General features: G+C 38.4%; 2 protein-coding genes across 2 annotated transcripts; both read right to left on the reverse strand.

Moving 5' to 3' along the window:
* Nucleotides 1–3776: 3776 nt before the first annotated feature.
* On the reverse strand, nucleotides 3777–4184 carry LOC112164433 (E3 ubiquitin-protein ligase RING1-like). Its single transcript, XM_024300625.1, has one exon. The coding sequence runs from the start codon at nucleotides 4182–4184 to the stop codon at nucleotides 3777–3779; it is 408 nt and encodes a 135-aa protein (XP_024156393.1).
* A 3072-nt stretch (nucleotides 4185–7256) lies between these two features.
* LOC112164435 (receptor-like protein 2) lies at nucleotides 7257–12063 on the reverse strand. Its single transcript, XM_024300627.1, has 2 exons — nucleotides 11926–12063; nucleotides 7257–8855 (listed from the first exon to the last, which is right to left on the reverse strand). Exons 1-2 carry the CDS (start codon nucleotides 12061–12063, stop codon nucleotides 7257–7259), a joined length of 1737 nt encoding a protein of 578 aa, XP_024156395.1.
* Nucleotides 12064–16015: the final 3952 nt, after the last annotated feature.

The following is a 16015-nucleotide window of genomic DNA, read 5'->3' on the forward strand; positions in this document are numbered from 1 at the left end:
CTGCTTGTAGTCTCTATTATGCACGGATGATATGTTATCCTAATGTATAAATGCCTTTGTTTTGGTGCGGGTTATAGATGATTTGTTCGATTCATTTTAAAATAGTTGGGGGTACAAATGATATGTTCGATTCTTTTTAGAATTTGTTTGATTCTTTTTTAGAGAATATCACAAAGGTCACTCAACTTTTATCTGTTCAATACTTTGGTCACTCATATTTTTAGTATATCATTTTAGTCACTCAAGTTTGAAAAACAGTTTAGTTACTCCATTAATTTTTTTGTTAAAAAAGAAAAACTTTTTTTGCCACAATATGAAGAATATTTTCATCCAACCAATCGTGAAAAATTGAGAAGTTTGAATTGTAATGATAGGGAGAACTGACTAAAGTGAGAATTTGGTAAAATTACCCTCTAAAAATGCATATTTACAAAAATATCGTGTATTTAACTGAAATTTTAGCAGAGGATTTAGCAAAGTGACTAAAATGATTAATAGAGTAATAATTAAATAAGTAAAGTGATATATTCGAAAATTGAGTGATCATTTGTGAAACTTTCCCATTATTTCTAGAAATAGTTGGGTGGTTAAGGATGATTTGTTCGGTTCTTTGAAATCGTTTGGAGTTTACGCTTGAGCTTGTGATATTTCACATCTCTATGGGGCTTCACCGTTCCAAAAGGCATCGATTCAGACAATCTCATCTTTTTCCCTTAATGCTTGAGTACAAGGAGATTCAAACTTATGTCAAAGGAATTCAAAAAGTATCATTGGGTGTCACCATTCTAAAAAGTATCAATTCAGACAATCTCATCTTTTTTCCTTAATGCTTGTGTACAAGGAGACTGCTACGAGGAAAATCAAACTCATTTAATCAGAATTCAAAAAGTATAATTGGGCTTCATAGTCCCAAAAAGTATAATTTCCTACAATTTCATCTCTTTCCCTTATATGCATACAAGGAGACTCAAACTCATGTCATTAGATTATAGACAAGAGTACCAAGTGGACTAACCAACCAATCTTGACTTTTGGTCACTTTCATTTTATTTAAACAATAGGAAAAAATAATACAAACAGTACCCATAAGACCCATTCCAAATTTTTGTACCAAATTTTTTGAAATTATCACATTTGTACTAGGAGTTTCCAATCCTACCCAATTTTCGTACACGTCATCTATGACGGTGTTAACTCTTATGACAAGTTAAGGGATATTTTCATCACTTCATGTATTAACGCATTTTTTTAATATTATTAAACTTGGCAGCTTTTATTCTTAAAAAAAATAAAATAAAATAAAATCAGCTTCTTCTCTATCTCTTCTTCTTCCCCGAATCCCCGATATGGCAAGAGTCAAATCTGGTACGGGCTTCTGATGATCTCATTCACCATGTTTGGCGCAGTTAGCGAGAAATTCAAAACCCAAAAATCTGGTACTGCCTTCTTTCGCCGAGAACATGTTCTTGAATCTAGGTTTTGGGTCGGTCTCTGTTTGCTTTACATTCCTGCCCCTAAACCTATCTAAGAAGATGTACCAGTTTAGATTCAAGCTCAAGGTTTAGATCGGAAACAGATTTTGAGGTTTTTGTGTATCTATGTAAAATTTGGGTTTAGATTCTAGGATTTGGGTGATGGGTTTGGATTCATTAAATCTAGTTGATATTTTTTTTTGTCATAGAAATCTGGTAGAATGGTAGATCGGAGTCTTGCTCTTATTCTCTTTAGACTTGTGGACATGCAAATCCAAGCGGGTTCAATGTAATGTATGGATTCGATTGAGAGGCTAATGGGATTTTCCTCTAGTAACCTAGATTCTGACACCAAAATAAGCCACATGATTCTAAGATGCAAGTTGATATAGCCACAGATTCATATATTCATAATTCTCTCTGAGCCAGTTGCTTCACGATACCAGTTTCAATGACTATCCATTGGCCTATTATGTGCCTTCAGACATCCAAAGAAACATCATTTTGCACATATATATCTGATATGCAGTAGATTTGCAAGGGAAAGCTATCTGGTTGGAAATCCAAAGTAAAATACTCTGGGTTTTTCCATGTCTATACATCATTTCTTTGTTCTCTAATTTGGACTCCCGATCTAAAGTAACAATAAAAACTAGGACTCCAAACTAGAGAAGAAAAGAAGGGAGAAATAACCAGGGTTAAGATCATCACATTGTTTTCCCTTGCAAATTATAAAGTTATACTATTACCTAGCCAAACCAACAAGCAAGGACTGAATAAAGAAGGTACCTCTCGGTAGCAAAAGTAAGGACCCTTTGGTTAAGACGCCATCACCCGCCAAGCTGACAAGTAAACAGGAAAATATAAAGAAGATAGCAACCAGTGGAAACAAAAAGAGGTACCATAGGCCAGATTGACCATTGTAATCAATAATATTTATCAAAATCTCATTTGTACAAAACAAGGGGAAGACTTCCCCTTAGAGCAAGTCCATCGGTGTAGTTTTGACCGGGCACCAGCAAGGATTGATGATGTGTTGACCGGGCAAGGGGAAAATCATCCCTCCACCGGTGTAGTTTTACCCAGCCAAGGTTTGGCTTTCCTTGACCGAGGCCAAGAAAAAAGGCAACGCCCTGACTAAAATTATGACCAGTTGAAGAAGACGCCAGCTCGGCCCAAAGCCGGATGGCTGACATCAGCGATAGACAACCCATAAATCTACCTTTGAGAATCGACTGCAACCCATTCTGCTTCCCAGAATTCCTTGTTTAGACCAGGATGATGATGAACTGGTGATTCTCACACCAGAAGCTCAACAAGCTTCTCAATTGTTGGCCTATGTGTGCAGCCGAGCAAGAAATGAAGCCTAGAAAGGCCAGAGAAGTCGCCGGCGTTGAAGAACACGGCGGAGTAGAAACCAACCCAGAAACGGAAATCATTAAAACCTGATCGAATTTGAAAACTAATCATACAGACATGTAGAGGATGACGAGAAGATCAATTTTCTTACCACATGCAGCCCAAATGGTGGCCGAAGTTGCCGGAATTCTCTGAACCCGCCGACAAAGTATCAATGTTCTCACCGTCGATTCTCCCTCCACAGCTGACGATTGAGCGAACAGTGACCGGAAACGTGACGGCGACGACCATAGGAAAAGATCAGTGGCCGTGCACCAGTCGGAGGTGGCCTGACGGTGGAGCACTGGCCGGATCGCGGCGTCGGGTCGCAGTTTCCCCATTCACGGGTCGAGGCTTCAGGTTGCTTCTGGAGTGATCTAGAGCCTTGATCAGATCAAGGGCTATTTATACACAAAGCTTAATTTGCTTCAAGGGCTGGGATTTAGCAGTGGAGGATTGGATGGCTCAGATCGCTCCACGTAAGTTTCTATTTTCCATTAATAATTTCTTTAGTCCAAAACTTCTGAAAATCATAACATATAGCTCGAGTGTCCGAAAAATTTCTACAAACTCATCGTGTCGTGTACTTTATTATCCAATCCTTAAGTTGAGGATTACACCTTGTGAAAATTTCCAGTGAAATTGGATGAACAGTGAACAGTTTTGACTGGTCAAGAAAGAAAACGGGTGGAAACTCATGTCCAGTGGCAGTGAACAGCAACTTGACTAGTCGAAGCCTCGACTTTTCGACCTCGACTTTTCTTGACTACGGGTGAACTTGCTCTTAGGAAACAAGGCAATTCGGCATGAATGAGAAACCTTAATCATGAGTCCATCATTTTTGTTCTTAGGGTCGCTTTAATAGTCTGCAAAGAAGCTTAACAGTTATTATACCACATGCCAACATCACGAGCAACACACGCCAATCCAGTTGCCCGAGGGTTTGGATGGTTCACCAAGTTCCACAGTAGGCAGTGGGTAATTGCAGAGGGGGCACACATGCACATGATCATTTAAACACTGGATAAGGCAATCTGCATGAAAAAGGTGCAAGCAGGGCAAGCGAATAATCCCTTCTTCTGCGTCATAAACGTGATCAAGGCTCTCACAACAGATAGCACATGGCTTCTGTCTGATAGTAGCTTCCAAACTATCAAGTCCAACTTGTTCCACAATGTGAAACACTGATATAGTCGGTGGAACAACTTCAGACTTGCCCAATACATCAACAGTCACGTCATATATTGTCACATCAATAGGAAACCCGGGGTTGGCCACTTGAATCACGTGTTGGAACTTGTGGGACTCCCACATGGAAGAAGTTTTAAAGGCAAATGGCCTTTATAGCGAGTTTCCCATGTAAAGAAGTAAATTGATGACATGGATAGAGGTGGGCTTTGTGGAATTTTCTAGTGGGTTTCCCATTGGTTGGATTATGCAAATATATAAATGTCAAAAGATGGGCCTTTGGGGCTCTTGGGCTCGGTTTGACTAAATCTGATTTTATTTTTTGCTTCACTGTTCAATTTTCAGATAAAATCTAACAGTTACAACGGATAGAATCAAACAATGTCAAACAACTGTTGACGCAATTGTTCGTCTTGGCTTCTATATAAGGACGACCTTAAGTCATCATTCATAATCGAAAAATCCTGTTCTTCATCCTCTCAAAGTTATTCTGAGAAACATAAAGTAGAATTCGTTAGGGTCAAGTTCTTGCACAAGAACTTGTACCAAATAGTTGTATCCTCTAGATAGATGTCTGAAACTACAGCACAAGTGGGGGCGAATTTCTGTCTTAGGACACTGCATTACAGGTCTCTATCTAATCAAGTTAGTAAATTTCAATTTCGGATTAATGCTATTTGAATTCAATTTGATCACCTACTGCTATATATTCTGTTTATATTCCATATCTGTATTCATATATATACTGCTCATGTATGTATAGACTGATTGGTTCTAACATTCTAAGACAGAAATTCTCAAGATGGATCAATCAGGATCTGCTGTGAAAAATCATGTGAAGAAACCTGAGAAATTCAAGGGTTCGGATTTCAAACGTTGGCAACAGAAGATGTTGTTCTATTTGACAACTCTTCATGTGGCAATTTTCTCACAACCGAGGCTCCAAAGGCTCTTCCCAAAGGAGATGGAGAGAATGCTCCAATTGATGCTCAAAAGGCCGAAAAGACCATTGTTTCCTGGGCAAGCAATGAGTTTTTGTGCAGGAATTACACTCTCAATGCCTTAGACGATTCCATGTATGACATCTACTCATCATTCAAAATAGCAAGGGAATTGTCGGAGTCGCTAGACAACAAGTACAAAACTGAAGTTGCTTGTTCAAAGAAGTTTGTCATTGGCAAGTTTCTAAATTACAAGATGGTCGATGCCAAGTTTGTTGTCAAGCAAGTAGAGGAACTCCAAGTCATTATTCATGAGTTAGATTAAGGTATGGGACTGAACTCGAACTTTCTTGTTGGTTATGTTATTGAAAAGTTACCTTTCTTCATGGAAAGATTTCAAAGTTTATCTGAAACATCTAACTGAGGACATGAATTTTGAGCAATTGGTTTTGAAACTTCGTGTTGAAGAGGATCACCGGAAGAATCAAAGGGCTGATGCTACTTCTGTGGAGCCAAATGCTAACATGATTGGAGGGAGTCCATCAAAGGCCAAGTTTCAGAAAACCAAGGGCAAGAATGCTGCTGCCAAATCAACTCTTACTGCTGCTGCTAAGAAGCTACTCGCCCCACAAAAGAACAAGGCTTTCAAAAAGCCACAAACTGGAGGTTGCTGGGTGTGCGGCAAACCTGGACATAGAGCAAAAGAGTGTCACTTCAAGAAAGATCAAGGAGGTGGAGGTTTTGGAAACTCCAACAACCAAGCAAACCTTGCCGAAGATCAATTCATTGCTGTGGTTTCTGAGACAAATCTGGTGACTAATTCAACCGATTGGTGGATTGATACCGGTGCTACAAGGCACGTATGTTCTGCAAAGGAGATGTTCACTTAATACCAGCCAATCAAGGAAGAAGAAACTCTGTTCATGGGGAATGCCACAACTGCCAAAGTTGAAGGAAAAAGGAAGGTGATTCTGAAATTCACTTCCTGAAAAGAATTTGTACTCACTAATGTACTTCATGTGCCAGAAATCTATAAGAATCTAGTGTCTGGTCCTGTTCTAAGCAATAAGTGATTCAAACTAGTGTTCGAATCTGACAAATTTGTACTCACCAAAGGTGGGGGTGTATGTAGGAAAGGGTTACCTTAGTGACGGGCTCTTTAAACTAAGCATTGTACCTACTATGGTTGCTGATTTGTTGCTACATTCTGATGTGGTACAATTTCTTCTGTTCCTCGACCATCACCACCTTGACTAGACATAAATCAAGTAACATCGCTCAGTTCCGAGGTTAGGAGCTCGGTTGAAGATAAGTTAATTGAATTATGTGTCCAAAACATTTGCAAAGTAAGAACTCAGTGTTGATCGATACCATAAGAAGCTGGAGTTCATATGCTGCTGGGGTTTATGCTGTTGTTGCTGAAGACCTGATTCCATTGCTTCTTTCTTCCTAAATTGTTATACAAATACCAGAAATTTTCTAAAAAATTTCCCAACTTTCTTTAGCTAAATACTTTATGTGGGTTGTAATCTAACAACAAATATCAATCAATTGATTGAATGTAATCTAAACAGCAAAACAACTACAGCAAGCATTTCGGCTAATATTATGACCAAACCTAAACCATATCTCTATACACCAAATCTCTTTCTCTGTAACTTACAATCTAATAGTGCGAAGCAAAACTACTTCAGCAGATCATCCAATTAATGCCTGCATTCTTTTCGCAAGCATTTTAGCTAATGTTATAATTTATAACCCAAAACTAACCCAAAACTAAACCCTATACACTAAAGATTGACACTTTTCAGCCAAGTTTATAACCTGAAATCTAATAGAGAAACGCCAAACTACTTCACCAATCATGCTAGCAATGCCTGCATTCGTTTTGCAAGCATATCAGCTAATGCTAAGAACTAACACTAAATCCACATACATTATTAATGAAAACTTCCAACAAAGACTAGCAAATTCAATAATCACAGTTCAACAGTCCATTAGCCTAGAACTAATTCTATATTTAATATTTCATTATTTCTATATAAAGCACGTACAGTCTCATTGATTAACAATCAATTCAAAACAAAACCTTATATCAGATTGGTGTGAAAACCTTATACCTGATCTACACCGTACGAAATATAATTAAATATTATATGTGAACATTTCATGCTTGTCAATAATGGAAATTCGTGGGAATGGTTTATTATGATTATTACAATAAGAGTAGTAGAGTACAGTGACTACTATCTAACTTCTAAACAAACCTTCTCTTCATGCTTGCCATACGCTTTGCTATCATCACATGGAACTTGTCCTGTACATTGTCTAGGAAATGGTAATATGCATACCTCCACTTCGTCATAAGCACTAAAGGACCACAGACTCCACAAAATCCTGTAATGAACCCAAGTGCCACAGAAACATAAGACCATGGAATTTGATGCTCCTTGGTGTCTACATCTTGGGTGCTCATATCAGGTGCATCAGCCCTCGTTGTTGTCCTACACTTATTTGGAAGTGGGGCACCACAAAGTTTCAGATTCCCCTCAAATGCAGAAGCATTGAAACTTTGGAGTTGAGTGCTTGATGGTATTGGTCCACCAAGATTATTGTAAGAGACATTCAAACTTGATAAGAAATTAAGACTTGTGAATGATGCCGGGATTTCTCCAGACAAATAGTTCATGGAGAGATCCAGTATCTCAATGTACTTCAGGTTAGATATTTGGTCTGGAATGTTGCCGGAGAAGTTGTTAGCACTAAGATCCAGCCGTTGGAGAAGCTGCAATTGGCCAATCTCAATAGGTATATTCCCACTAAGGCAATTGTGACCTAGGTATATAAATTGGTTATAAAATATATAATTGTACTGTAAAGGTTTTGCATTAGCATTAGGACTGAAGAAGGTAGGCAGTCCATAAGAATTAAGACCTACTTGATCATGAGCTGCAGTTCGTCCAGATACTAACATAGGTAGTGTGCACAATTCCTTTGGAAATTCTCCAGAAAGTTGGTTGAAGTGCATTATCAACATTTGCAGCCTTGGAAGAGTCCCCAGCCAACTTGGAATTGAGCCAGTGATTCTGTTGTGATTCAGATCCAAGACCTGTAACTTTTTCAGCTTCGATAGCCATGAAGGAATTATACCACTAAGGTTACATGAACTCAAATCTAAAAGTCGAAGATTTTGAAATCCATTAAAATCCGCCATTTCAACATCGTTCGGCATTTCCTCACCTAAAAAACCAGATGCCAAGGAAAGGAGTAGGAGACGTTTGCAACCCATCAATATCTTCATCGCCCCTTTCACATTGGTCAAACCCTTGTTCCAACCAAGTGAGAGGAAGGACAGGGATTTCAATGAAAGAATTTCAGGCTGTATTTGAACCTCTAGATTATTGTAGCTCACTCGAATTGCTTTCAAGAACTTGCACGAGTAGATGCTTCTCGGCAAGATACCAAAGAAGTTATTTTTCCGCAAGTCAAGTTTACTAAGTTGGCTAAGTTTGGAAAAATTGAGCATGGAGATATCACCTCCCAAGTTGTTGCTTCCCATACGTAGTTCAACGAGGTTTGTGCAATTCATCAGAGATAGGGGCAATGAACCTTCCAGATAGTTGAAATCAAGGAGTATGTATTTCAACTTGGAGAGCTTCCCAAGATGGAGAGGGAGGACACTACTCAATTGGTTATAGGAGAGGTCAAGGGTTGTAAGGTTGGCGAGGTTAGCAATTCCATCACTCATTGATCCATAAAATGAATTTAGAGGTAGTGAAATCTCTTCAAGAGTGGTAGAATTAAACATATCTTCTGGAAGCGATCCTGACAGGTAATTGTGACCAGCACGGAAGACCTGCAGTTTGGAACACTTCCCCAATCCAGAAGATATACTACCATTGAAATTATTGAAGGAAAAATCAAGGTGTCGTAACGAGGAAGAAGGACGACAAATAGAGGATGGGATAGGACCTGAAAAGGTGTTGTTACTGACATTGAAACTAGTCAAATTCCAAGCTTGTTGGAAAAAAGAAGATGGAACTGCACCATGTAAACGATTGCTGGAAAGATCCACAATCCGAATATGAATGGATGATAGAGAAGATGGTAACACTCCTAAAAGAAGGTTATAGCTCAAATCTAGGATTTCGAGATAATTCAAGGACAAGAAGAATTCAGTTTGATCTAGAGAACCAGAGAGTGAATTGTGGGAGAGATTCAAGTGAGTGAGATGTGTGAGATTTGCAAGCGATGATGTGTGGAAAATACCTCCTTTTAGTTTGAGCCCTTTGGAGGGTAACTGTAAATGGGTGACCCAACCATCTCGATTACAAGTAATGCCTTCCCAATTGCAACAATCAGCGGAAGTCCAATTCAACTGAGGAGAAGACAGAGTGAGAGATAAGAACAGCAGAGAGCTGTGTTCGCTTTGGTTGCAAGCATGAATGTTTTCAAATATGATATTGGAAGAGAATATCAAGAGTAAGAAGAAAAGGAATGCGTTAGCCATTTGGTGATAAAGCTGCACTAGCAAGTCTGTTCGTTGTTTGGATCTGATTTTACTCACGTTTGTATTTATATTGAATTAAAATGAGATCGATCAGCATTGCCAAATTAATTGATGAACACAGAAGTTCCCAGAAAAATAGTAAGTCCATAACCCAGTCTGACCGGCACTAAGAAAGATAAGTATCATTTTCATATAGCTAGACAAATTATTGAAGATATTTTTGATGGGTCAGTCCTTCCTTAAGTGGAGGAGGAAATCCATGTGGTGGTTTACTACATGAGGAAAGCATTATTTTCTACAGCCTTGGTGACCCATTGAATGCAAAGAAGGCTAGTTGCTATATGAATAGCAAAGTTGGTGCAGTAGAGTTTGAAAGGTAAGAAACAAACCTATAAGCATATATATAGGTTGGAGGTGGCAGCAATCTTTGAAGATAGAGGAGACATGCATTAATAAGCATGCAAGCATTGAATCATGAAATAAGGAAGAAAGCTTGACTTTGCTTCCAATTGCATGTTACGTGCATGAATTGCATGGTATGCGCATGAAGCCAATTGCCTATATATTGGCATGAAAGATTGCAGCAAAACAACCAAGGCAGAACATCCAAACTACGGAGAGTTTGTGATCATAGTAGTGAGATCCTCACTTGAGAGATTAGTGAGAAGAAAATTCCTCTTGAGAGATAGAGTGTGTGTTACCACTTTAGTGAAGTTTAGTTACTAAAGTGAGATTGTTTCTTGCAATCCTATTATTTTATACGGTCCGTGACCACTTACTCAAAAAGGCCCAACATGAACCCAAACACCCCACTTAGAGTTTTTTACTCTCATTTATCCAAACCAACAGCGGAATGATGATTTTGCCACTACCCACGACTCGAGTCAGTTTCCTCTCAACACAATTCAAAACGCTTTGACTCTCTCCATAGTCGATTCTCTCTCTCTCTCTCTCTCTCTCTCTCTCTCTCTCTCTCTCTCTCTCTCTCTCTCTCTCTCTCTCTCTCTAAGTCTGGGTAAAGGACAATGATAATCTCCGAAACCGGCTATTACAATTCAAGGTCTGGCAGCGGTTGTGTTTTCTCTGTCATCGGAAGTATCGAAACAAGTAAAAATTGAATTTTCGATTTTGTTTTCTAGATTTTCAAGTTTTCTGCGAAATAGATTACATATAACTTCGATTTGAACTTGTTGATAGCTTCGATTTGGTTCATATATGTGAAATCTATGATATTGACTTTGTATGTGCGAAAATCTGTGAAAACTAGGGTTTCTGGTTCATAGGTGTGAAATACTGTTCTGAAACTTGTTTACTCGATACAGGATGAGTCCTCGATTGCAGTCCCACATTACCACTAAAAACCACACTGGATTTCTCCAAATTGATCTTCTAACCTGAAGCCCGAGCATAAATTGTAAGGATATTCTTAAGGGTAAAACTATGGTATGTTAATATTTCTCATACATCAACTATTTTGACCACTTTAAGGACTCATGTTACCACTTTGAGGACTAATTAATATTACTATTTTGAGGACTCATGTGGTAACTAAGAAAATTTACCACTTTAAGGACTCATGTTACCACTTTGAGGACTAATATTACTATTTTGATGACTCATTTTACCACTTTTAAGGCAATTGTATGCATTTCATATGTTAACACATTGTAGAATTTTCCTATTCGTAAAGGCCTGACATTCGCTAGTAGAAGCCTCCTCAAACAGAAAACTATCATCAGCAAACAACAAGTGATGTATGTTTTTTGAAAAGTGAATTTATTGAAACTTTTAACGATTACAATCGTTTAGAATGGCATCCCGAAAAATCTTGGGAGCAGACACAAGCCACAAACGGCTTGAAGCTAGAGCTAAGCGAGAACAAACCAGAAGGTGTACTACACCAACGAGTAGTTCATGTACAATAAGATACTGCTCTAAATCACTTATAGATAATCTAACAGAAAACTGAAGATAAATTCCCAGCCTCCTCAAGATAATTACCAACAATGAGACCATTGCCATGACCTTAAGGTTTGGAGACCAAATCATCAGAAGCTGTAACTCGGACATGCAAGAGATCGGTAGATGCCTCAAGACCATGTTCGTCCCAGCACAATTAACACTGCTCGCCAGGCACGCAATTGTGGTACTCACAACGTGATTATACTGAGATCTTTTATAGAATATAGCAATAAGCAGTCTGCCTGCACTTAAGCACAACACCCCGAAATAATAACAACACATTTTAGCAAATAAGTACCCAAAGCACCTCCTGGATCCCAAATCCAAATATGAGAAGAAAGCAATCCCATCCACTGGGCTCTGTCACCGGTCCAAAGCCAGCCCCTGCTCCCAAGCCCACAGCCTTATACTGGGCACCCAGAAATCTGATATGGGCACCCAATCAAGGCAGTACCAGGCGCCAAAGCAGAGGACTGGTACCGTCGCTGCCCTTTGTTGCACCTCTGATCGCCGCACGCCTGGAACCAGCCCGCCCTGCAGCGCCTCCATCCCAGATCGCGCCTTCATCGTCAAAGGATCTAGATGATGACATCCTCGGCCACACAATCTGACCGTCCCCGTCACCATCCCAGATTGCGCCTTCACCGTCAAAGAATCCAGATGATTACATCCTCGGCCAAACAATCTGACCGTCCCCGTCACCGTGCCGACGTCTGGTGGTCTACCCCATCGCCATAGTAGCCGGTCAGCCAAAAAAACCATCAATTCCCGTCTGTTGGACCAGAGGCAACACCGATCTGAGGTCGGAGATGAACATCGACTCAGGTCATCGCCACACCAGCCAACGCTGAAGAGAAACACAAGCAAAGAAACCGCCAGTGCCCTCATCATCACCATCCTACGACGAATAGCCTCGCCACTGCTAAGCGATCGGAGGATCCTCGGAAGGATCACCGCCACTCGCTGCTCCACTCAAACCCTAGGGTTTGCTGGAGAAATGTCACAGCATACAAACTTCATTGTGTTCTTAGAAAGAGATTGCTTCTACAAGACTTGGTCCATGGCTTACTTTTTCTTCCTAGTTGTATGAATTGATGTATTGTTACATGTAGAGCTGGCTATATTGGCTTCGGTGAAGTGATATTTTGAGTATTAATCAATGATAATCTAGAATGAAGAGATTCTAAGGAGAGGGTCCAGATTCGATGATGGTGAAAATATGCAAAATAAAGAAGAAGAAAAAAGAAAAGAGAGGTACAATTGCTTAAATATAGCTTTGGAGATCTGGAAATTTAAAATAGAATTATATACATGTTTATGTTTTCTAAAACCCTCTCTCGGCCGGGCAGCCACCTAGCTGCAGTAGGTCAAGTTTAAAAAATGTTCATAATATTTATTTTTTTGTGGTCAAATACATAAAAATGACTATTTATTTGTAAATACTCGGTATATACTTACTTTCTTTCTCATATTTTAATCAATCATAGCATTATACTACTAAGTATAATTTTCGGTTTTAGTTGCACTAATTTATATATTGTATAATAACATTCAACTAAAATAAACATCCGTCTTCCTACCGTCCGCTTACTGCCTAATGATTTTTAGAACATTAACCGACGAAATTTCATCGAAATTTTTTTGTAAGTTTGGGCAGCTAAATATTCATTGGAAAACGGCTAGCACTTATAAATCTATAAAAATTAAGTGACCTTTACCGACGAATTCGTTAAGAAAAGTGTAGCTCCTATAATTTCTATTGGGTAATCTTTACCCACAATACATACGTTCATCTATATCTATATTATTACTGATGAAATATCATCAGCACATGTGTCGCCTATATATACTATTGAATCATCTTTACCGGTGAAAGTTTTGTCGAGAAAAGTTTAATAAAGTTATAAACCAATGAAATTTCTTTACCAAATGTTCGGAAAAGTTATGAATATCAAAAAAAAAAAAAAAAGTCTAGCTAAATAAGACCCCATCCAAATTCAATTTGAAGTCTAGCTAAACCCTTGTTACTTTATTTTTAGGGCTAAATACAAATTACTACCCTGTGGTTTAGGTCCAAAATCAATTCAGTCCCTGAACTTCTAATTTCATCAAAAACACCCCTGCACTTTCAATTTTGATCTATTAGGTCCAATTTGTTAGTTTTCTAACAATTGAGTTATTTAACTTGTTAATGTGGCTCATATATGGCCTATGTTTTATGCTGTGGTGTCGAGGTGGTCTGCATAGTCAATTTTGGAGTGAGTCCTACTATTAAAAATAAATAGTTTTTCAACAAATAATCCAACTATAACTTGAACCCATAACAGAATATTAACAAATTGGACCTATTTGATCAAAATTGAAAGTTCAGGGGTGTTTTTGATGAAATTAGAAGTCCAGAGACTGAATTGATTTTGGACCTAAACCACAGGGTACTAACTAGTATTTAATTAGTTAGCTACTGATTTAGCTGATTTCTTTTATATTTATAATTTATTAGGTTAGTACAGATGATAAGATGAAATTAAATAAAGTATCTCAAATATGTACAATCCCTTAAATAAAAAAATAAATCTCGAGTAAAAGAATGTAAAAGAGATATATTTATAGAGTATGGTTATCTTTTACATGTCTACAACATGTACGTATCACTTTTTGTGAGGGTCACATTGACATTATCAATCTTGCTTCCACATGGACACAAAACTTGGCTATAGATTCCATGACAAAATATGGGCCAAATATCTTCCATAATTTGTCTATATGAAAATGATACCGATATGTCTTAATGCCGTTCGGACTGGGTTATAAACTTGCTGATCCTTCTGGGAACTTATGCATGTGGTCAGTAGAACTAGGCTGATCATGGCACAGTTCGTTTTATAATAATTATACCTTTTATTTATTTTTTATTTTTCAATTTTAAGGCTATGTGCTCTATAAGTTAACAGTGACCAGTAGATAGTTATATGAGCAAAGGAAGACAAGCTGCCATATGAAATTAAAACAAAATCAGAAAAAGAAAGGTCTCTGTCACAATACTTAGATATAGATTCCATGACAAAATATCTTCAATAGGAGTACTTGTGTAGGTGGAAATGACCTGTAGGTCCAATAGTGCATAAACTTCTTGCGAAGATGGGGAAGTTTAGCCAGGGACGTAGCTACAGCCAAGGCTACTTGGGCTATAGCCCAAGGGAGATTTGGGCTAAAAAATGGCCAAGTATAGGTATCAACCTAAATTATAAAAAAAAAAAAAAAAAAAAAATTATACCAAGTCTATCAGTGATCAGTCCCACAGTTCCGACGCTGCAACAGTCCAGTTGTTGGGTTGTTGCCATTGCCAGCAACTAGAATCTCAGCTTGTTTCAATTCTACTACTCCAGCCGAATCCACAACTAGAATCTCAAGTACAATGAACTTCAGAAGTTCAGATTATGTAGATGTTCTTGTTTTCTTTTTCTTGTGTATATCGAATCACAAGTGCTCTGTTTAGTTTTCATAACTCATAAGGAATCAAGGATAAGATCATGATCTCTTTACATTAGTCAAGGAAGAAACCACTGAGCTGTGCCATCAAGGTCTTCTTAATTCGATTGTTTTCTGTTTCCGTTTCGAGTTATAGGTTCATATTTTGTTTCGAGTTTGTGGGTTTACCATTTGGTCAACCTTCGTATGATCTTCTCGTTTCGCTCTTCGATCCTCTTTTCAGCTTCCCATTTAATTTAGGGTTTGTGGGTTTGCCATGTACCTTAGGCTTAGAGGAATCAAATACATTAGTTGAACTATTGAATATCTTCATCAATTCCTCCCGTTTCTACGACCTCATTCCTCTAAGCCTGATTAGCCCTTGAAAGCTGTACTGGCTTTTTACATGAAAATAAGAAAAGAAACTACTTCAATCTGTTGATGATTTTTTTTGTTGACTCTTGCCCACAATGTTATCAATCTGTTTTAATAGTTCTAAAACATGCTGAAAACTTTTGTTAATGAGGTCGTAAGGTTGGCTAATCGAATACCTTGCTTTTGTTGTGCAGATAGTGGTAGTGTTGGAAACTGGCAAGTTTTTATATAGCTTAAACTAGCCCAATCCATTTTCGATTCCTGGCTACGTCCCTGAGTTTAGCATGTGTATAATGCCAAGAGAGATTTAATGCCAAAGAGTCTTCTCATTATGTGTTTGAAGTTACTGGGAAAAATGCATTCGATCGAGTTTAGTGGGCAAATGTACATCTCGAAGCACTCCACGAACCTGGCCAAAAAAAAAAATTATATACATGCACTTGTAGAAGATGGCAGCTATTTGGTTGCCATATATGCCCACATATGCTGTAGATGCTGTCGATCTTTTCCAAGAAAAAAGATCCAGCATTATATGTGGTTGGTTGGTCCTGTCATGATAAGTACATGAATGAATAGTTATCTGCCAGCCATTAATATCCTGTTCCTGGTCAAGATCTTTGGAAGAAGATAGACTCTGTTATTCTTCCTCCATTGTATAAGAAGCGGAGAAATTCTTAGGTGGGGCTTTCTCCATCACGTGG

This window comes from Rosa chinensis, chromosome 5, assembly GCF_002994745.2.
Source record: "Rosa chinensis cultivar Old Blush chromosome 5, RchiOBHm-V2, whole genome shotgun sequence".
NCBI lineage: Eukaryota > Viridiplantae > Streptophyta > Magnoliopsida > Rosales > Rosaceae > Rosa > Rosa chinensis.

Coding starts and splice junctions, on each gene's coding strand:
- LOC112164433 (XM_024300625.1), bottom strand. CDS start 4,184: ATGTGGGAGTCCCACAAGTTCCAACACGTGATTCAAGTGGCCAACCCC.
- LOC112164435 (XM_024300627.1), bottom strand. CDS start 12,063: ATGTCATCATCTAGATCCTTTGACGATGAAGGCGCGATCTGGGATGGA. Junction 8,856..11,925: donor GTCCTCTGCTTTGGCGCCTG/GTACTGCCTTGA, acceptor TCCAAACTGCAG/GTCTTCCGTGCTGGTCACAA.